Here is a 24,330-nt window from a genome sequence, read left to right on the forward strand (position 1 = left end):
TATTTTGTAAATGCATTTATCATTTTTATTAATGGAGTTTACATTGTTTTCATTGCATTAGTGTTGTATACTTAAGGCTTAGTTATAAATGTTTTGTTTTGTTTATTTATTTACTCATTACTGTCATTCCAGAATCTATGGCAATATTCATGGTGACAACAGTTAATCTACACACAAGTCAGAAATCAATCTATACACAAGTTAGGGAGGGGCATTTTACCTAACCTGCATGCTTTTAGACAGTAGGCGGAAACCTGACAGTGAGAAAAAAAAACTTCGCTAAATGGGATTTGAAATCAGAATGACTCTATTACATTAAATATGTCCATGGTAAATAATTCAATCAGTTTTATTCCATGATGTCTTTATTGTGAAGTGTACAATCATGAATTGGATATTTCTGCATAAAACAATTCAATAAACCAACATATAAACGTTTACAGTCATAAGTTCTCAAGCATGTTATGACAAATGGTTATGAAACTATTGCAGCACAAACAGCTCTGTACAGGATTAGTAAAAACAATATCTCTATAATTAGGAGCTTTGGGTTTGAGTTTCACAAGATGTCATACGTTTTATTTTTAAAATGCTTTTTGCACCACTTCTTTGTGTAAGCCAGAACTGAGCACATATACAGTGTGTGTGTGTTACTGTCTCATGCACTGTTACACCACTGTCACTGATCTCCATAATTCTTCTTAATTGCTTCTGTTACTACTGTATATTCCTAAGCACATGGATTCATTCCTTATATTCTCTGTTTTTACTGAGCTTATATTATTAAATTTAACATTATGGAAATGAGGAGCTCAGATGTAAAAGCCGCTAAATGCCACCTTGGTCAAACATGAGATATAATGATATTAATGGAATGCTCTGGACACGTACTATATACATGTATCAATACTTCTGCTTCAAATTCACTTAATCCCGACCGTTTGGTCCATTAATCTATTATGAGCCTGATAAAAATAATAATTTACAAGAAAAAATGTCAGTCGCACTGAGAGGGTTTTTTTATCAGAGCTTTTGTTCTTATACCCACGCCCTGTCTGTTTTTCTCAAACTTGTTTGAAATGTATTGCAGTTGTAGCTTTGTGCAAGTCTGCGGGTGGAGTGATGGATAATAAGGCACCTTTAGACATCATCCACTTTATGATGCAAGTAGAAAAATATTATTATATTACATCAAATTCATAACAGTGCAATACAAAAAGTTTTTTTAGTGCAGAAATGTATGGTAAGGACAGAACAGTGTACAATTCTTCTCTAAGCAAAACTTTAGCATTAAATCTGCATTCAATTTTGTCATGTTCTTCCTAATGTATTATAAAGTTCAGCTTGAGCTGTTTTAAATTATGATAAAGAAAGACTTAAAGGGATAGTTCAACCAAAAATGAAATTCTGTTATTATTTACTCACTCTCGTGTTGTTACAAACCTGTATACATTTCTTTATTCTAATGAACACGAAGGAAGATATTTTGAGGAATGTTCCAAACCGTTCGTGAGCCCCATTTACTTCCATAGTATTCTTTTTTCCTAATATGGAAGTGAATGGGGCTCACAAACGGTTGGGTTACAAACATTCCTCAAAATATATATTCCTTCGTGTTCATCTCATCAAAGAAATGTATAACAACATGAGTAAATGATGACAAAATTTTCATTTTTAGGTGAATTATCCCTTTAAGAAGGGCGTAAAATGGATGAATATCAATAAGAGATGAATATCTGTGAAATGTCTGAAGATGCAGTAAATTTGCTACTTATTTTGCACCACTGAATTATTATTATTTTTAAATGATTTAGTACCATATTTTAATCTCATAAATCAACATTATAAGACAGCCACAAGCCTTGGAGAAACCCACAGATGTGATTGGTGGATGAGTTCTTCTAAGATGTGATGTTATTCTTTATTGCCACGATATGCTACATTTTGGAAAGTGGTGGTGGCTCCTTTGTAGAGTGGATTATTAGCCTAAAAGACAAAAGTGATTTTTATTAATGACCATCCTGAAATATTCTCAGTTTCAACATCATAAAAATGCAAAATATCAATCACTGAATGAGCTCAAAGCATTAACGGCTCTATATCAGCAGACATTTATTACCTACTGGAGTCATTTGGATTACTTTAATTGATGGATGGATGTTTTTTAGAGCTTCGCAGGTTTGCTTCCAAATAAGAAAATAACATGACAGCATTCTAATACAAAATTATTTGTTTGTGTTCGGCTGAAAAAGGAAGTCATCTGCATCTACATATGGGATGGCATGAAGGTAAGTAAATCATAAGATAAATTTCATATTTGAGCGATTTATTCCTTCAATAGGATATGGTTGGTTTATTGCAGTCACATATATAAATGAGATGTAAGTGTGTGCCCATCAAGCAATTTTGCATTTAAAAGACTTTTAATAGCCATAAAAATTCTGGTTATTTTGGCTAGAAGTGGGTTACTTATAATATATTGGGTCTATAGTTAACCTCCTAGGTGAAATGACAACTATTGCTTTTTGGGTATGTGTGTGCAGGGACGGATTAATACATATAAGGATATAATTTAGGCGAATGTATGTAAATTTTTCATATAATTTTAACTTTATTTAATAAAATGGCACTAAATACGGTAAAATAAATTGGTTTAAATAAATAAATAACAAATAAATGTTTAACAAATAAATTATGCTAATGCATTCCATCACTGTTGAGAGCGAGTAAAACACAACGTTATGCAGTCACACATAAAAGAGGTTACAATACTCAGACATCTCAGTTCTAAAATGGCCATATAATCCGAACATGTGAACTGGAAATCCCGAAAGATCAGCTAAGGTAAAACCAACTTTTTTATACTATTCCTGTCAGTAATTGGCACCTTAAAAATTTTTTCAGACGAGATCAATTACGTAACTGGTCTGTCATGTGTTAGCTAAGTAAATGTTTTGGTAATCTCTACCATTTTTCAGATACATTTTATGTAATGTATGCAAAATTGTATTTCATATATAACATTTCTGGTTTTGCAATAATAATAAAAAACAATTCAATAAAGGTATTATTAAGGGGGAAAAAGGTAAATGCTTTGGTAATACTGCCTGTTTTTGTAATGATCAACTGCTAAAGGCTCGTCTGCTAAATGCAGAAGTGTAAATAATATCAAGGATATTCCCCTGTAATGTGATTTGGAAAGGTCAGTGGCTTATACTGGTGCGATAAAAATGCCATTTTCGGCGTGAAAGTAAAGAATATGTGAATTTATGTGCTTTTAAGCGCAATTGTAAATCGTACAGTATGTTACAGGTGCAACACTGTTGTCGAAAAATATGTGGTGCATATTTGCCCAGGGCACTTTAAAGTCATAATCCATGCCTGTGTGTGTGTGTGTGTGTGTGTGTGTGTGTGTGTGTGTGTGTGTTGGTTGGTTGAAGGGGTTTGGGGGTGGCAACTCACTGCTTCCCACTTGGCCTTGGCTTTCTCTTCCTCAAACTTAGCAAACTCATGACGGTCATGAACGGTGATCAGGAGCTTCCACACTAAGAGTGCTAGCAGTCCAAGCAACAGGATCGCACCAGTTACAGCGAGAACGACCACCAAGATATCAGGACCCTTAGGACACTCTATCAACACAGATCAGGGAGATAAATAAGGGATTATTATAAAAACAATATTTGATTTGGTTGTTACCGTTCGAGTTGCAATTTTGTTCAAGACACACTTAACCTGTAAATACTACATATTAAGTTGCTTCTGTGCATGTGTAGGGAGTGAGTGATATCACTTTAATAATAAATCATATATAAATTGCCATCCAGTACAATTTTTTAAGCATGTTTCTAATGCGATTGTGTAACAGGGAAAAATAACACATTTTTATGGTTTCTAGAAAAACACAGACATTACCCAGTACTGTACCACCTCAGCCAAATAGTGTGTGTGTGTGTGTTGATGTGTAAACGTGTGAATCACACTGCTTTGAAGAATGTTCGACAACATGTCAAGGCATGTTACATGTAACAATGTCTATTTCTCTCTGCCCTTCACTCACCTGGTTCTTTTACAAGATACAAGAAGGACTTTCCACTGGCATCTTCATAATACTGGAAGTTTTGCACACAGGCGTCTTCATCTTTGTAGCTGCAGTTCACTGAGTTCTTCTCACGAAAGCCTGGAAAAACAGATGGCAAATCAACAGGTGAACAAAAATACATATTGTCAAAAAAGTAGAAGCAAATTACAGTTTTTCAAAATAGCTTGCACACTAAAGTATACCAGCCTCTCACATATATGTAATCTTCATAAAAACTCTAGCCGCTAAACACTTCTCCTTTAGGAACTGTAAAACAAACTTTTTGCCAAAAACTACACATTCCTGTTGGTCAAAGTGTTTATTGGTTTATGGTTTCTTCAAATTTATTTGTTTTGTCTTTTCTGTTCAAACACAAAAAATACAATGCTTAGTAAATGTAATGTTTCCCCCCTGCATTTCAGTTTATAGTGAAAATATATAATCCAATGCATACACGATTGTGGTAAAAATAGTGCCCCACTTGGTAAATGTGAGCAAAGAAAGCTGTGAAAATAAATCCACATTTCTCATTGTGAGCTTTAATAAAAACAAATCACAAAAGTATGATGTTTGATTAAAGTAAAACAACTGCAAATTGTGTTGGGGGGGTACACTATGAAATACATGATTTTCTGTAATACACACTGGACACATTTATTTTACCCCTTAGAAACTTTAAAATATCTATATTAAAATGTTCTTAGCACACCAAGGTGACCTGAAACATGATGTTGTCCAGTCATAACCTTCAATTTCACAGGAGAATAAATATGAACACAAAGCCCAAATCCCATGAATCATTCATTACAATGGGTAAAATCAAAGACTATAGTTCTAGCCTGGGTGCCGGCCGAACTTAGCCCTAGCCACAACATTTGAGTACGGGAAGTTCGGTCTGGAGTTTCTCCATTGTGGCGCTACTATGCTTGAACAAAAACTGTTCGGACCAATCGAATTGTCAGGGGGGGCTTTAATACGATGATGATCAAAAGTAACGTAATTAACCACATCACCAAAGAGCGCGTGTGTAGAGTCTGTTTTCTAATTGAGGACTAAGTGAAAGAAGCAACTAAAATTGGTATCACGGCAGTGAAAGAAGCAACTGAAATTGGTATCACGGCAGTGAAAGAAGCAACTGAAATTGGTATCACGGCAGTGAAAGAAGCAACTGAAATTGGTATCACGGCAGTGAAAGAAGCAACTGAAATTGGTATCACGGCAGTGAAAGAAGCAACTGAAATTGGTATCACGGCAGTGAAAGAAGCAACTGAAATTGGTATCACGGCAGTGAAAGAAGCAGCTGAAATTGGTATCACGGCAATGCAACCCGTTGTGCACGACGAGGTGGATGAAATTAGTGGTCATTGATTTTTCAGGAGCCCGGAATCGTGGCTGTCAACACATCCTCATCCCATTGCGTCAATATTTGACGCCACTTGACCATGCGTCAATATGTTACGCGGAGGGTATACCCTTCGCGTCATTTTTTGACGAACTGGGGACTTCAATACTATTAGGTATGCAAAATTAAACAGTTGTCGCCTGACATTGGGGTTAGGGATAGGTTTGGGTAGGGATGTCATTATGTAAATCTAACCCTAAACCGACGCGAAAATGGTAAGAAAATGGTACGAAAATAGGAAAGAGAATGCAACGGACTCAATAGTATTGAAGTCCCCAGTTCGTCAAAAAATGACGCGAAGGGTATACCCTCCGCGTAACATATTGACGCATGGTCAAGTGGCGTCAAATATTGACGCCATGGGGTGAGGATGGGCTGTGGCTGTTGGATAAGAAGTGACATTTTTGGCTCTGATGTTTTTCAAGCCAAAGTAATGGGTATCATCATGGATGAAGTTCACCTAACTTACAAATGGTAAGAGATAGTCTGACTAGAAAAAGGAGGAACAATGCAGATTTATTTTCCCAGCTTTCTTTGCTCATATTTACCAAGGGGGCTAATTATGTATTTGGAGCATTGTGCACATACACATTAGAAACTCATGTGCTCTACACTGCATACGCTAGACGTGAACAAGTGAATAAGCTAACTGAACACGTGTTTGCATTGGCAAAAGATGTGTGAAGTTTTGCATGTTTTGTGTGTCTTGTGGTTTTGTGTGTAGATTAAGGCGGGAAACTTTGTGTCGGAAATTGTGTGCAATGATGTTGCACTGTTATTAGTAAAGAGGCTGTGGGGTGGCGTGTGGATGTGCCATCTCAAGATGAGATTAAGAGATAGATGTTGAGGATCGGTTGGTTGTTGGATGTTGATATAGGCTATGTTCTGTTTTGCAGTAGATATTACCCAGCTCATCCACCGGCACAATCTCATCTCTGCAGATGTTATTGCAGTTCTTCTCAAACAGATCTCCTCTCTTGTAGTGCTTACACTCCACACATTCTCTGCAGACACACACATACACAAACAATTGATGTTTGCAAAAACACTTGCACATATACACTCACTGGCCACAGTTTTAGGTACACCTGTTCAATTGCTTGTTAACACAAATCAAAAAGAGATACGCAGTTAGCGGCAGTTGTGTGGATGAAAATGCTTCCTTGATGTCTGGTTCAGGGTGGCACAGTGGCTCAGTGGGTAGCACTGTTGCCTCACAGCAAGAAGGTTCCCGGTTCGAGCCCCGGCTAGGGCAGGTGGCCTTTCTGTGTGGAGTTTCTGTATGTTCTCCCTGTGTTAGCGTGGGTTTACTCCGGTTTCCTCCCACAGGCCAAAAACACGCAAGTTAGGCAAATTTGAGATACCAAATTGTCCCTCCTCCAACTTGTGTGTAAATCAACTTGTCTGAATAAACTTGTGTATGGATTACCTGGTTCTCGCCATGAATATAGCCGTAGATGCTGGAATGGCGTTAAGAAATAAAGGAAGAAGATGTCTGGTTCAAAATTCAAGATGATAGATGGCAACAGTAGCTGGGTTTCCAAAGCAAAGTTTTTCAAAATTCGCAAAAAAACAAACAAAACAAACGAATGCGAATAAGGTGCGTATTGGTAACCTAGCAACCAACATTAACTAAAACAAGGCACGCTTAGAAAATGGAGACAGGACTGACATTAGTTACGATTTGGCAAGTTATAAATTTACTAGCAGTGCAGCCTGTAATTGCCAAACTGAATGCTGTGCAAAGAAAAAGAAATGCAGAATTTTTTATGCAGGCACTAGCAGCAAGGGCACTGCGACGACGTCGAGCCCCATATATGGGAAAGACTTCGTTAGCTAATACAGCTAGACAATCCGTCACATGGGTTTAATGTTCGCTACGTCAGAATTTATTCGGCAAATGCCGAAGTCAAAAAACACCTCAAGCGAGTGTAAAAGCTTTTTTTGTGAATTAAATGGGGACATTTCACAAAACTTTTTTAAGATGTCAAATAAATCTTTGATGTATACAGAGTACATATGTGAAGTTCTAGCTCAAAATATCATATCATTTATTATAGCATGTTAAAATTGCCACTTTGTAGGTGTGAGCAAAAATGTGCCATTTTTGGGTGTGTCCTTTCAAATGCAAATGAGTGCCGTGGTTGGATGGTGCAAATTAAGGGGTGGTATTATACCCTTCTGACATCACAAGGGGAGCAAAATGTCAATTACCTATTTTTTCATATGCTTGCAGGGAATGGTTTACCAGAACTAAGTTACTGGGTTGATCTTTTTCACATTTTCTAGGTTGATAGGAGCACTGGGGACCCAATTATAGCACTTAAACATTCAAAAAGTCAGATTTTCATGATAGGTTCCATTAGGGGATTTTTATAAAAAATTTGGCCTTTCCATCACTCCTTTCTTATGCGATACATCAAAATCCACATAAAATCAGTGTGATGGCGCAAGTGGATGCAGGTTGATCCTCCAACAAAAGACCTGTGGTTGGGAATTGTAAACGAAGTGTTCCGTATGGAAAGTCTAACTTTCTATCTAAGACTTGAGTTGGTCAATTGTATTAGATAGTGGGATAAATGGATCATGCACATCTACCATTTAGTGTGATACAGTAATTTAATCATTGTAAAAAAAAATTCCCTTTTGTTTACCCATGATGACCCTTTTATTTATCTTATTTTATTTATCTTATTTTTAATTTTTTCCCCTTGTATCTGTCTGTGTTCTTTGTTCTCAATAAAAATTAAAGTATAAAAAAATCAGTGTGATGGAAACCCAGCTAACTTAAATGACAACTCATTACAACCAAGGTATGCAGAAAACCATCTCTGAATGCACAACACGTCTAACCTTGAAGCAGATGGGCTACAGCAGCAAACTGGGCTTTTTTTAGAACAGGAAACTGAGGCTACAATTCACACAGGCTTACCAAAATTGCACAATAGAGATTGCATAAACGCTTACTTGCTTGATGAATCAATGCAACATTTCAGATATGGTCAGAATTTGGTGTAAAACAATATGAAAGTCTTATATCAATGGTTCAGGTTGGTGGTGTAAAATTGTGGGGGATATATCTTCTTGGCCCCTTCATACCAGTTAAGGATTGTTTGAACACCACTGCCTACCTAGGTATTGTTGCTGACCATATCCAACCCCTTAAAATCACAGTGTACCCATCTTCCGATGACTACTTCTTGCAGCAGGATAATGCATCATGTCACAAAGCTCAAATCATCTCAAACTGGTTTCTTGAACAAGACAATGAGTTCACTGTTCTCCAATGGCCTCCACAGTCAATCCAAAAGAGCACCTTTGGGACGTGATGGAATGGGAGATTCGTATCATGGATGTGCAGCCAAACAAATCATTATTAATTGTCAATATGAACCAAAATCTCTGAGGAAGTTTTTCAACACCTTGTTAAATTTATGCCACAGAGAACTAAGGCAGCTCTGAAGGCAAAATGGGTCCAACCAGATAGCAAGGTGTACCTAATAAAGTTGCTGGTGAGTGTATTTCTCCATTAAATCTCATAACTTCTAATCTCACAATTAGACAATGAGTTTCTTTGCCTGGATTTCACAGGCAGGGTCACATGTATGAATAAATGAGGAGCTCAGATGCAAAAGGAGCTAAACGACACCTCCGTCAAAAATGAGCTAATGATATTAACCAAATGCTCTGGGCGCATACTATACGTTCATCAAATACTTTCGCTTCAAATGTGTTTAATCCCAGCTTCATGCCATTCAGAAACACCTGTTTGTTGGTAGATGCCATTACATTAAGAGTCTGATAAAAAATTATATTTTACAATAAAACATTTCAGACGCACTAAGAGGGTTTCTGCAATGTTTTTCCTATAGGTTTTGTCCTCACCTGTACAGCAAAAATCTGAACAACCGTGACACATGACGACAATGACAAGTGCACTGCAACTTACTTTTTGATAGTACAGGCATCTGGGCAGGTGGGACATTTTTCACAGGTGAACCCATAAGCTCCTGGCTGAGTGCACTCACAGACACCACAAACACAGTGGCCCCGCCCACTACACACCAATCCTCCACTCCCCATACAGGTGTCGGTGCGGGTCGAACAGTCACAGATATCGCCAGACCAACCTGGGTGACACTGACAGGACCCACAGCTGCAGTCGCCATTGCCTAATGGAGACAACATATACATGCATTAATAATGAACAAACCTGGGAAGCATTATTTTTGTTTTAAGCAATCTTTAAAAATTGTTAAAGAAACAGTTCAACTAAAAACAAAAACTCCTCAGTCGTCATTAATCTTATAACTAGGAATGCACTGATATATTGACCTATAATCGGTATCGGCAGATAAGAGCTATTTTTTCTTTCTGACATCGGTCAATTGTTTTAAAACAGCAGACGATCAGGGTAGATTATATATCCTAGCAATCAAAAGTGGTGGATAAACGCATTAGAACTCAAGATTGCTGTGTGATTATTTTGAAACCTCTGCACTTCTAGGACTTCAGAACATAATAATTTTAAAGAAGTAAAAAGCTAAACTATCACTATCTATCGGTTTTGGTAGATGTGTTTCATCATTTCACAATATTTCATATTTCAACACATAAAATTGCAGATGACAAAAAAACAAAAGTTGCCTCATGAGTACATTTTAGAGCAGTTAAGCCTCTTGATTATTTGGGCATGTCTATCGTACGTTTCTCGCATTTATATACCCAAGGGACACACATAGTGATAATCTTTTATGCATTTTTGACACACCCACAAACTCAAAATTATTTAAGTCAATGAGCTATGTCTAAGAAAAAATTAAACCACGCACACCGGGGGGGGGGGGGGGGGGGAAACAATCCAACCGTCTCCATTCACTTTGTATTGCGAGAGGCCGCCTCCTTGTCATTTCTGGCTTATATCTAAAAACAGAATAACGCCTAAAAGCTGCTGTGTGACAATATGTACAGCTAACAAGCCAAAGAACCCAGAAATAAGTTTTTATAAGCTGTCGAGCTTTAAAACTCTGCCTTTAAGGAGAAAAAAGTGGATCGCCGACTACGTTTCCCCCTAGTGGACGCAGTTCTACTAATAGAAGTACTATGAAAAGTTGCCTGTTTCCACTTTTGTTTCTTTAAAGGCTCGTTTTTTTTGGGGTCGACAGCTTATAAAAACTTATTTACAGATTAAACTTAAAAACAGAATAATACCTAAAAGCTGCTGTGTGAAAAGGTGTACAGCTAACAAGCCAAAAAAAACAGAAATATGTTTTTATAAGCTGTCGACCTCAAAAAACAAGCGTTTAAAGACACAAAAGTGGAAACAGGCAACTTTTCATAGTACTCATATTAGTAGAACTGCGTCCACTAGGGGGAAATGTAGTCGGCGATCCACTTTTTTCTCCTCAAAGGCTGGGTTTTATGGCTCGACAGCTTATAAAAACTTATTTCTGGGTTCTTTGGCTTGTTATCTGTACATATTGTCACACAGCAGCTTTTAGGCATTATTCTGTTTTTGTTATAAGCCAGAAATGACAAGGAGGCAGCCTCTCGCAATACAAAGTCAATGGAGACGGTTGGATTGTTCCCCCCCGGTGGGCGTGGTTTTCAAATTTGCATAACTACACTCTGTCTCTATTCAAGCATCGTTCACTTCCATAGAAGCAAGTCAATGGTGCTTCTGATTGGTTTGGATACAAACATTCCTCAAAAAAACTTCATCAGAAAAAGAAATTGATACAGATTCAAAACAACACGAAGGTTAGTAAATGCTGACAGAATTTTTATTTTTGTGTGAACTATCCCTTTAATACCTGACAGACAATTTTTTGAGGCAGAAAAATGGCTGACCCCACACTGAATCCAAAAAGACTAGAAAGGTCTAGAAATTACATTTATTAAAGTGCATAGAGCAAAAATGTGAATTAAAAACAAAGAAACATGAGCAAACGTTTCAGCAGGTTGCTATCCTCAGTGCTCATGCAACAAGCAAGCACCCTCATAGAAAGACAAACAATTATCACAATCATCAATTAGCACAAATGAGAATCAATAATCACAGAGAAATCTAAACTGTATAAACATCCATACAGAAATAATGTTACAGAAAATAAATCTCAGAAAACAAGAAAGTTCAAAGTCTTCATTCACACCATCAGGAAATAAAGATTTCAGTTAAAAGATTCAATAGGCCTCCCTTTGTTACAGTTTCTTGTCTCTATCTCCACCTCTTCTATGAGGTAAAATCCTCTCAATGCCCAGGAACTTCATATCAGACAAAGAATGTTAGACAAGATTAAATTGACTATAAATGGGAGATGTATTGTCACGTCTACGAATTGCATTAGTATGTTCAATCATTCTGATGCGTAAAGCACGTGTGGTTTTGCCAACATATAACAGAGAACATGGACAAATGATGATATAAATTACATATGTACTCTTGCAAGTTATCAATTGTTTGATCTTATATTGTGTACGAGGATGTATAAATGATTGACATTTGACATATTTTGTGCAAGAAGTACATCTGTAGCATGGAAAATTACCCTGGGCATCAGTTAGAGTCGGAGAAGGGACATGAGTGTCTGCATGAACAAGCTTATCCCTCATACTACAACTCCTAGAAGAAACACAAAGTGATGGATCATGAAATACATTCAATAACTGAGGATCACTTTGAATAATGTGCCAGTGACTCTTATGTTATGGACTAAATGTGGATTTAAAAACACAAGAATAGTTTTTCTTACTTTTATTTACAATCAAGTTGCTTTCTTCCCGTTCTTGTAAACTGCAAACTTTCTCAAGTGAAATATTAAGCCATTTATTGAAATAACCACATGATTTAAAAACTATGTATAGATTCTGGGCTTTAGCATCAAAATCCTCTTTCATAGAGCAAATACGATGAAGCCTAAAAAATTGACTATAAGGTAACCCACGTTTTAAAGGAGTAGGATGGGCACTGGTAGCATGAAGGAAACTATTCTTAGCCGTGTCTTTTATATAAAGAGAGGAAACAATTTGTTTATCAACAATAGATATACAAGTATCCAAAAATACTGACTTTTGTAGTTCAAACCTTATGAGTAAATTTAATCGATGGTCTTAAATAATTCATGTATAGAACAAATTTTTCAAAATCAGTTGTAGAACCTTTGTAAATGACAAAACAATCATTAATGTACCTCTTAAACAAAATTATATTATCAAAAAAAGGATTGTTATTGAAAACATATTTATCCTCCAAAAATCAAGGTATAAATCGGCATAGTCAGGCGTCATAGTACCCCCCATGGCCATGCCCTCAATCTGTAAATAATACTGGTTTTTAAATGAGAATTTTATTTGGTGAGAACCATTTCAGCAATTTCAATGATGAATTTGGATGTAAGGCCATCATCTTCACAGGTGAATCAAGGAAATGTTTTAAGGCCAATAGACCTTCATTATGTGGAATGTTACATAGTGAAGTCACATCCATGGTTGCAAGTATTACATCCTGTTCAACATTATAATTAGTTGATAAACACTGGAGGAAATCTGCTGTATCTTTAAGATAACTAGGAAGGGATGTGACTAATGTGACTAAACAAAAGTTTAGTTCCATATAAAGCCACAGACCCTTTTGTCACAAAGATTGAACTTTTCAAAATTTTCCAGACATTAAGACTCAAATGTTTTTATAAAAATGCTCATGCAGACCAAACACATGTTGCTATATGTAAATAATGCTATAGCAAAATTCTAGCCTACCAGTAATTTTTGGCCATCTGCATCTTATTCATCTATCGATACATATTGTATGCTAGTTGAAACGGATGTGACTAGTTTATTTGAGCAGTCATCCTCATCTCAGAACAAAAAGTTCAATTTGACACATTCTGAGAAAGTGGCTCTTGACAAATTGTGTCGAAATAAAGATATCGTAATTACATCTGCAGATAAAGGAGGGGGTTTGATGATCTTCCCCCAAGGGCTTTATAATCAGGAGGCTCTTCGTCAATTAGAAAATTCCTCCTACTATTAAATTTTACCATCACATCCAACAGCCCAGTTTTAGAGAGAAATTGAGATGTTTTTTCAGGAAGCATATGCTCAGTCATTGATCTCTGATAAAGAGTTGCAATACTTATTCAATCGTTCTCCAAGTAGGCCAGTTTTGTACATTCTGCCTAAGGTACATAAAAGCTTGATTAATCCACCAGGGCAGTAGCCAGTAACAATAGTCTCACTGAACCACTCTCAAATTTTGTTGATTTTGTTCTGAGACCATTAGTCACATCCCTTCAGTTATCTTAGAAATACAGCAGATTTCCTCCAGTGTTTATCAACTATTCATAATGTTGAACAGGATGTAATACTTGCTAGTATGGATGTGACTTCACTATATGCTGCTGCTGCTACCCAGTCTCACGAAATTTCGTTATATAGTCACGTATTTTTTTGATTCTTTTTTCGTGCTATTATCACGAAATTTCGTGTTTTTTCGTGATCCTATAACAAATTCCTGTTTTCGTGTGATTATCACGTATTGGTTACTCAACTGCTTTGTCCTATTTTCTTACCATTGTGCATTGTCGCTTCGGTTTAGGGTTAGATTTACATAAAATGACATCCCTAACCAAACCCAACTCAAACCCTAACGCCAGGCGACATATAAAAAAATAAATCAGAAAAAAAGGGGTATAAACCAATATATAAAGTGACATTCTAATGCAAGCACCAAATCTTACCCTAAGCCGAAGCGACAATGGTTTAAAAAAAGGAAAAAGCAGTTGAGTAACCAATACGTGATAATCACATGAAAACAGGAATTTGTTATACGATCACGAAAAAACACGAAATTTCGTGATAATAGCACGAAAAAAGAATAAAAAAATACGTGATTATATAACGAAATTCATCATTGAAATTGCTGAAATGGTTCTCACCAAAAATTATTTCTTTTTGAAAACCAGTATTATTTACAGATTGAGGGCAATGCCATGGGTGCTACTATGGCGCCTGGCTATGCCAATTTATACTTTGTTTTTTTGGAGGATAAATATGTTTTCAATAGCAATCTTTTTTTTTTTTGATAATATCATTTTGTTTAAAAAGTACATTGATGGTTGGTTTGTCATTTACAAAGGCTCTACAAGTGATTTTGAAACATTTGTTCTATACATGAATTGTTTAAGGCCATCGATTAAATTTACTCATGAGGTTGGAACTACTAAAGTCAGTTTTTTTGGACACTTGTATATCAATTGTTGATAAACAAATCGTTTCCTCTCTTTTTAGAAAAGACACAGCTAAGAATAGTCTCCCTCATGCTACCAGTGCCCATCCTACTCCTTTAAAACGTGGGTTTTAAGACTTTATTGTATTTGCTCTATGAAAGAGGATTTTGATGTTAAAGCCCAGAATCTATACATAGATTTTAAATCACGTGGTTATTCCAATAAATGGCTTGATACTGCACTTGAGAAAGTTTGAAGTTTACTGGAACGGGAAGAAAGCAACTTGATTGTAAAAAAAGTAAGAAAAGCTATTCTTGTGTTTTTAAATCCACATTTAGCCCATTGAGTAATGATATCAATGTATTTCATGATCCACCAATTTGTGTTTCTTCCAGGAGTTGTAGTCTAAGGGGATAAACTTGTTCATGCAGACACTCAAGTCTCTTCTCCAACTACTCTTACTGATCCCCAGGGTAATTTTCCATGCTACAGATGTACTTCATGCAGAAAATATGTCAAATGTCAATCATTTATAATCCTCGTACACAAAAAATATATAAGATCAAACAATTGATAACTTGCAAGAGTACATATGTAATTTATATCATCATTTGTCCATGTTCTCTGTTATATGTTGGCAAAACCACACGTGCTTTACGCATCAGAATGATTGAACATACTAATGCAATTCGTAAATGTGACGATACATCTCCCATTTATTGTCAAATTAATCTTGCCAAACATTCTTTGTCTGATATGAAGTTCCTGGGCATCGAGAGGATTTTACCTCATAGAAGAGGTGGAGATAGAGACAAGAAACTGTTACAAAGGGAGGCCTATTGAATCTTTTAACTGAAATCTTTATTTCCTGAGGGAATGAATGAAGAATTAGAATTTTCATGTTTTCTGTGATTTTTTTTCTGTAACATTATTTCTGTATGGATGTTTATACAGTTTAGATTTCTCTGTGATTATTGTTGCATACTGAGCACTGAGGATAGTATTCTGCTGAAACGTTTGCTCACGTTTCTCTGTTTTTAAATCACATTTTTGCACTATGCACTTAAATAAATTTTGTACTTTTTAGACCTTTCTAGTCTTTTTGGATTCAATGTGCGGTCAGCCATTTTTTCTTCCTCATTCTACATATCCTCCTAATTGAGAGCGCAACAATTTTCTCTAGACATTTTTTTTGTCCACATCAGTATGTGTGCCACATAATATTGAATACAAAAGCGTATAAACCTCGCTTTCATGTTAATGTTTAATCAACAATAGAGATAACATTTTATTACAATTTTAACACTGCACTCAGTACTCCTCATTCAATTTGTTTGAATTAGTCAGTCATGTGATCTCTAGTCAGCTCACAGAGTCACAGGTAATGTGCACAGACTTGCAGAATTGACAGTTATTTCACAACAAATCAAGCATAAGTCTAGCTCATCTTTACGGTTGTGTATGTGGTTACCTAACCTAATATGGTGAAACGCCATCCGTGTGGTGAGTTGAAAGTGACATCACTGAATAAAAGGCAGGTACAAAAATCTATGTGCAATCATCCGAAATATGCATTTAACTTAAAGGGGACATTGCACAAGACTTTTTTTAAGATGTAAAATAAATCTTTGGTGTCCCCAGAGTACATATGTTAAGTTTTAGCTCAAAATGACATATTGATAATTTATTAAAACATGTTCAAATTGTCACTTTATAAGTGTGTGCAAAAATGGTTGGATAGTGCAGATTAAGGGGCGGTATTATCCCCTTCTGACATCACAAGGGGAGCCGAATTTCAATGACCTATTTTTTCACAAGCTTGTTGATAATGTTTTACCAAAAGTAAGTTACTGGGTTGATAATATTCATTTTTTCTAGGTTGATTAATGCACTGGGGACCCAATTATAGCACTTTAACATGTAAAAAGTAAAATTTTCATGGTATGTCCCCTTTAAATGACTACTGTGTTTGTAAATGTGTGTCTGTGTAAATAGTTTCTTGAATTTCCATCTATTGTTGACCTCACCTGAACACAGCTGTCCTTTAGAACGAAGACAGTTGAAGTCATCACATTCACAGTACGGGCCCCAAACCTTCCCGAAATCACTCGCGCGACAGGCACACTGGCCGCACACACATTCTCCTCGTCCACTACAGGCCGCTGTCTCCGGGTTGGGGCTACACTTGTCTTGTTGACCGGGTTTATATTCCCAGTCGGAACACTCGCATTTAGAGCCCAGTCGGCCCGGATCACACATGCATATGCCGCACTCCAGAGTTCCGTTGCCGTGGTGACAAGAGGGGCTCGCCGGTTCGGAGAACTGCTGACATTGGCAGTCACACGCAAACTCAACAGTGACCTCAAGAGAGTCTTTGAATCCCATTGTTTTTATGGTGAAATTTCGGCTTTTCTCTTTGGGACAACCATGAAGTTTTGCTTCAATGCTAAATGAGACCTAAGAGAAAGAATACAGAACTTATATTACAAAAGAGTCTTTGAGGTATTGACAAAGACACACATCATATATCTTATGGCTGATTAATTTCAGGAGTCACTATTTATTTAGTTTATTATAACTGAATCTTTTTGTAAATAAGTTTGTTTTCAGGAAGCATCTTTACGCACAACTATAAAACTGCACCAAATTTATACTAAAACCATTGCTTATTGATCTATTGATCAAATGACTAATGCATCAGGCGAGCCTACCTTATCCCCAATTTTGAGTCCGGCACAGGATCGGACACCTGCAATGACCTCTCCATCCAGACAGGTTGCATTGATGAACAGAGATAACTCCTCCGGAACATCCAACAGCTCCAGCTCAACCTTGGATCTGATCTTCTACAAAGCCAATAATCACTTCAATTAAAGATCAAGTTCTTTAAGTAGCTTTTGTTTAAATGACTCTTAACATAAATGAACATGACATAAATTAACTAGTGACTTAAAGGTGCAGTGTGTACTTTTAAGAAGGATCTTTTGACAGAAATGCAAAATAATATTCAAAACTATATTATCAGTTGTGTATAAAGACCTTTTTATAATGAACCGTTATGTTTTTATTATCTTAGAATGAGACGTTTTTATCTACATACACAGAGAGTCCCCTTATGTGGAAGTCGCCATTTTGTGCCGCCATGTTCCTACAGAACTTTTTTTACTAAGTTGTCTCCATCAATTACATGTTTTTCCGGAGGCGGCTACCATAGCTTCTCAATGCTATTCAAAAGCGAAGGGTGAGCAGTGGACTGAGCCGTTGGTTGTAATTCACAACCTCACCACTGGATGCCGCTAAAATGTACACACTGCACCTTTAAGTAACACTTTATTTTGATAGTCCACTTTAGACAACTAACTTTGCAACTTCTTGTCAACTACCAGTCATTATTGCAATATAAGTAGACTGTCTGGTTAATATCTACTAACACTTTATTGTGATGACCCACCAACAGACACTCTACTGTCTAAAAGTAACTTTGCAACTGTAGTTGAATATCTAAAGAGGACTATCAAAATAAAGTGTCATCGTGACTTACTGCATACGCTTCCAGGATAAGTTGAACAACATTTCCAGAGTCTCTTGTTAGTAATCCCACTGCAGAGCCTGGAATCAGCTCACTGTAATTCTGTGACATTTAAGGAAATACGACAATATTTGATCGTGTGTATACGTATATGTTATATATATATATAGAAGTAAGTTGTGTTTGCATTTAAACTTACACGATACAGTGGCACCATTTTTTCGGTAACAGCAAAAATGAGGTTGATATTATTCTCAGATATTTTGTCTGTGATAAGACCAAGTGAAGGGTAGTCCTACAAAACACATACTTTTAAATATCAGTATACTGTAAAACCATCACCCCTCCAACTGTATAATGCATGTAGGCTGACCAGTATAGTGGACTTGTCATATTCATTTTTGCTGTTGATATAGCATTTCCCGTCATGAGGCTGGACAATTCCGGCAAGTCTGGCATCCAGAGCCAAATGACTCCTATCATCACTAGTAAAGACCAACAAATGAGATGCATCTGGCCTCCATCCAATGTCGTCCTGACAGAAAAAAATAAAAATTATTGTGTGCTATATATTTTCAGTGTAGAAAATTTATACTGTTTACTAATCTTATATTTTATATCTTAAAAGAAAAGTTCGGTATTTTACACTTAAAGCCCTGTTTTCAGATTGTTTATGGTGAAATAGAATGGTTTTGACTGAAATTTCGACATATGCAGCTGCCCCGAGAATTTTCGGATGTTTGTGTTTCACCTCACACCTCTACAATGGGTTTAATGGTGCACTGGAACAATCCTTTCTAAAATGCATTAAACTTTCGTTTACAAAGACTTAAAACTCACCGAGTGGTCAGGGGTGTTCACTGATATGCTCACACAAAAATTGCTGCAAAAGATGCTTTCCAACAGCTGTTTTAGCATTCGTTGTTAACTTGTGGACCTATTTTTCCAAACGCCTCACACCCGTACATTTTTCCGCTTAGGGCTTGAATATTAGACACTCCAGCCCAGGTGGTGGCGCTAATCCGCCATTGCCAATTGCAAGAATAGAAACAAAGTTCCCGGCGCGGAGTAATACCGTACATCACAGCACAACTAATACAAGTCAATGGAGTTGGCAAAAACTACGATAAAACCTGTTGGAATGCGTATTTTGCAGCGATTTTTGTGTGAGCATATCAGTGAACACCCCTGACCACTCGGTGAGTTTCACGTCTTTGTAAACGAAAGTTTAATGCATTTTAGGAAGGATTGTTCCAGTGCACCATTAAACCCATTGTAAAGGTGGGAGGTGAAACACAAACCCCCCAAAATTCTCGGGGCAGCCGCATATGTCCAAATTTCAGTCAAAACCGTTCTATTTCATCATAAACAATCTGAAAACAGGGCTTTAAGTGTAAAATACAGAACTTGTCCTTTAAGGGGGCAGTTTTTTAGACAGGGTTGATCAAAGGCTCAGACTAAAATGCATGTTTGCCCTAAAACGCTGTACCGACAGATTTTAAAGCAACACTATGTAGTTTCCATGTAAAAATGACTTGCAGCTCCCCCATGTGGTTGAAAAGCGCAACAGTGCCTGGTATCAGACACTCTTCTGCAGGCAGGGGGAGGGGTGGGAGTGTGTTTACTACCCTCCACCACCACTTTCAGAGTGTGCTTGTAGCAGCTAGGAGACTGCTCAGGTTGCAGCAACAGTACAATTTGTCCAGTTAAAAGTTGTTCTATCACTGAAATAATTTTAGAGACATTATTTAAAGGTAAAAAAACGACATAGTGTTGCTTTAACATATATCAGTGCTATTGTTTTGTCTCAAGATGCACACCAGTATTGTTTTTTGTAAGGTATGTTTGTAAAAACTACTTCAATACTCGTACATTAATTTATACCCTGTCTGGGAAACCATCCCTATATTCTGTATTTGTCGGTTTATATTTATGAGTTTGTGTGTCACCTTGCACACTACTGCTTGCAGTATGGCATCAAATCCTCCTTCGAGAGCATCTCTATTTCGGGATACTTTCTGTTTCTTCACTTCCTCTGTAAATCGTTCTACCTGCTCCGTCAGAGCGAGTACATTACGATAGCCAAATTGCGGGGGGCATGTTTGACCCATCCTACAGTAGATCAACAGGAACACAACAAACTTTCATACGGTCTTCTCCATGCAAATGTGAAATAAACTTAAGGCTAACTTTAGCTTACTTATAGCAAGGGTTGCTGATCATTTGTTCGGGGTAAATATCCATATAAGGTGAGAGAGGTTTATCTACAAAAGCTCCGAATCCCATGCGTAGATCACCGGTGACACTGCGTAAACCATGTGCTAGATCACTGCCCAGAGCATAAAGCTTCTGTAGGTCATCTTTCATGGTGTTGGTCATATCCATCAAGTAGTAGAGGTCAACAGGGTAATCTGCTACTTGCTTCACAGTGACAGTGAATTGCTTTGAATCATCTTAAATAAAGGTGGAAGAGCAACAAGAATAAGTTGACTTGTTAAACGTTAAAGGATTAAGATTAAGAACGAATCATTATGTTTCATTATACCTGGCCTGAGGGTCAGGTGTATTTTTTGTGGTTGCATCTGAACGACGTCGCTCGCTGAGCCCCCTGCTCTGTCACTTAAGGGGATGTCCTGTAGTATCTTCATGCTACTGACTGGAAACTCGATAAACTTCACGCCACATCCGGACTGAATGAGATTGGCCTTTAGATCACATCTGGACAAAGCTGATGCTCCCTTTGCGAAGGTCTGGCACATTGAGACAACCAAGAGTGAGACAATTCAAGCACGCACTTGAATGTGTGTATAAACATTTGTGTCTATAAGGTATTTGTTACCTCCTGAGAACACCAGGCGCATGTAGGATGGATAGATAGACATTCTTTACATGTAGTGACTCCTCTAGAAGTGCAGATGTTAGAGCCTAAAACAGGACCATGATTGTATTAAAAAAAACAGAGTATATCGTTCTTCAAGGATGAGAGCTCACATGCAAAAGCTGCTAAACGCCACCTTTGTCATGAGAAAATGAAATAATGATATTGACTGAATACTCTTGGCATGTATTATATGTTCATTAAATACTCTCACTTCAAATCTGCTTTATCCCGGCCTCGGGCCATTCAGAAATACCATTTTGGCAGAATCCAACACGCCATGCCAATTTTTCAGCAAAGTCCTCTAAGACCGTGTTCACACTGTCAGTCCAAATCCGATTTTGGTGCATATCCGTAGTGATGTTACATTTGAACCAAGGCTTCGGAGCTTGTGTCAAGCAAAAGTGGGCATGCCAGATGATGCCTCGATTCGCAGTTTGTGTTGTTAACGTTAACTCACGTGACCAATGACAAACGGAGCTTCACTTTCTGCTAAGTCACATACGCACTTCAAGACCGTGTCTACAGGGGGGCTAGGGGGCATTGCCCCCCACAGATTTTTCCTTTGCACATCCAAAAATGTATGTTAGCTCCCGCCCACCAATGTCTGTGACAATGTCGACGAAAATTAATGAGACACAGAATATGACTTATGTATTTTTTTAGGGAGACAAATAAAGTAAAACCTTCAGATTTGTTTTATTAATTTTACATTAAGTGTTTTGGCTGCCCACCCAAAATTCATGAATGCCCCCCCCCAGTCCAGCAAGCCTAGTACCGGGCCTGACGTCCTTCGCTTTACGTATCAGAACGTTCAAACCCCAGAAGTTTTTTATCAGTTATTTTCATTATTCACATTTTATTACCACATTGTCAGGACCCGTCTGAAATCATGGGTTTTATTACATCTAGTCTTTGTGTTCGGGGTCCTGGCAGTATGTTTTATGTGGGAAATGTGTGGTTTTAGTATTGGTTTATTCTGACCACACGTTTCCCGGGTCTCGTCACTTTTTCCCCGATCCCTTACTTGTAATGATTTCCAGGTGTATGTAATTTACTTTGTCCCTATTTATTGTCCTTGTGTTTGATGTTCAGTGCGGGTTCGTCTTGTTACAATCCTTGTCATGTTCCTGAGTCGTGTGTCTGTGAGTATTAAGAAGTGTTTCGTCTAGTTTGTTATCTGTAGTTTATTGTTGGTTCATGTTTAGTTTAATGTTAGTTCATGTTTAGTTTAATGTTAGTTCATGTTTAGTTTAATGTTAGTTTAGTGTTACGTTATCCTGTCTTGTTTTGCCCCCTCGTGGGTTTTGTTTTCCCTTGTTTGTTAATAAATTATTATTTTAGTTCAGTCTGCATTTGGGTTCGTTCTTTGTGTCATATCCTCACACACATAATACTGTATAGATAGTACTGCATGTACATATACTTGTGTGTGAACTTGCGTGATTATTGAATAAAATACAGTATTGAATTGTATGAATATTAAAGCAACACTATGTAGTTTTTTTACCTTTAAATAATGTCTCTAAAATTATTTGAGTGATAGAACAACTTTTAACTGGACAAATTGTACTGTTGCTGCAACCTGAGCAGCCTCCTAGCTGCTACAAGCACACTCTGAAAGTGGCGGTGGAGGGTAGGAAACAGCCCTGCCCCTCCCCCTGCCTGCAGAAGAGTGTCTGATACCAGGCACTGTTGCGCTTTTCAACCACATGGGGGAGCTGTAAGTCATTTTTACAAGAAAACTACATAGTGTTGCTTTAATGCATACTGGAATTTTCTGCCACACTTGAATGCGTAAATACATTTATTATATTGAACATTCCATTCACACACATGTTGTCTAAGCTTTATCTGTACACACAATAATAATATTCATCTGAATTTCATCAGCTTTTGCTTCACTGATGAAGCTTCTTCCAGAAGTGACTGCTATATGTTTTACTAACCAAAAAATTTCGACACGCTTTTTGAGGATTTGAATTGGAAAAATCTAAAATCAAATCAAGAAATTACAAACATTTATAAAAAAGAACAAAGTTGCACCTTATGTAAGGTCTAAAATTATCATTAGGTACAGAAATCAAATGAATAATACCGTTACACTGTATTTATTGTATTAATTAAATCTTGAATTTTAACATTTCCAAACCTTTGAAACCCGTGCAAATGATAAACTTTCCCTATTTAAATTAGCATATTAATCCGCGAATCACATGCAAGCCGAACCATGGGTCGTGATCCGTATGGATCAACTGTGATCCGTTGCAGCACTATTTTCACTACATATTCAATCCAATCACATTTACAATTTATGAATGGCCAAAAACCACATGAAATCCGTTTTTCTAATCCATTTCAGGCTACATCCAGAAGTGGTTTGAAATCCGTTTCAAATTGCATTTCCATAAACTAGGGATGCACCGATACCACTTTTTTGGAATACGAGTACGAGTACTTGCATTTCAGTACTTGCCGATACAGAGTACTTAATAAAAAACATGATTTAAATTTACAGGTAACCGCTTTAGTCATATAATTTAACAAAACAACAAAGGACTAGTTTTCCAGTTTGTTGTAAACTTTGCCTCTTTGGACAACACGAGGCATTAACCACTTACACGCCGCTCAAACATAGACATTTCTCAGACCGTGGTATCGATTCCAGGTATCAGGGGACTTTGAACGAGTATGAGTACTTTAGAAAATGTGGTAACGTGCATCCCTATCGTAAACCCATGTCAGTCTGACCGCTCTAATCGCATTTGTGTAGCTTTTTGGTTACGTTTTGGTTACTTGGATGGACTGACAGTGTGAGCAAGGTAGAAGTGCACAGAAATTAGTCATTTCTATAACCTTTTCGTTGCCATTAAAGTGAAATCACTGAACCTAAACATAAGAGCCTGATAAAAATGCTATTTTGCAAGAAAACATGATGCACAGAGAGTTTTGCATCTGAAATCTTCATATATATCCCATCCTTCATATACATATATATGTCTTGAACATAATTGAACATGATTTTAATGAATTATTGCTATTGTTAACAACAGTCTAAGTACACGACACAAACAACAAAACTAACTTACCCACAGATGTGGAAACTAGTGCTATAACAGATATCCAAACTTCTATCAAAGTAAGTCCCATTTTAATTGATCCAAAGCTACAGGCCAGAGAAAAACAGTTGTGGTTATCTGCGTCCTCTCTGGCTGA

The 24,330-nt window shown here is 37.1% G+C and overlaps 1 protein-coding gene across 1 annotated transcript; it reads right to left on the reverse strand.

Moving 5' to 3' along the window:
• Window positions 1-1,548: 1,548 nt before the first annotated feature.
• itgb3a (integrin beta 3a) lies at window positions 1,549-24,330 on the reverse strand. Its single transcript, XM_065280900.1, has 15 exons — window positions 24,204-24,330; window positions 21,076-21,161; window positions 20,782-20,986; window positions 20,437-20,689; window positions 20,186-20,348; window positions 18,610-18,771; window positions 18,436-18,531; window positions 18,249-18,338; window positions 17,419-17,553; window positions 16,735-17,164; window positions 9,430-9,652; window positions 6,387-6,484; window positions 4,058-4,177; window positions 3,463-3,629; window positions 1,549-1,986 (listed from the first exon to the last, which is right to left on the reverse strand). The coding sequence occupies exons 1-15, from the start codon at window positions 24,262-24,264 to the stop codon at window positions 1,915-1,917; spliced, it is 2,361 nt and encodes a 786-aa protein (XP_065136972.1). The 5' UTR covers window positions 24,265-24,330; the 3' UTR covers window positions 1,549-1,914.

This window comes from Paramisgurnus dabryanus, chromosome 3, assembly GCF_030506205.2.
Source record: "Paramisgurnus dabryanus chromosome 3, PD_genome_1.1, whole genome shotgun sequence".
NCBI lineage: Eukaryota > Metazoa > Chordata > Actinopteri > Cypriniformes > Cobitidae > Paramisgurnus > Paramisgurnus dabryanus.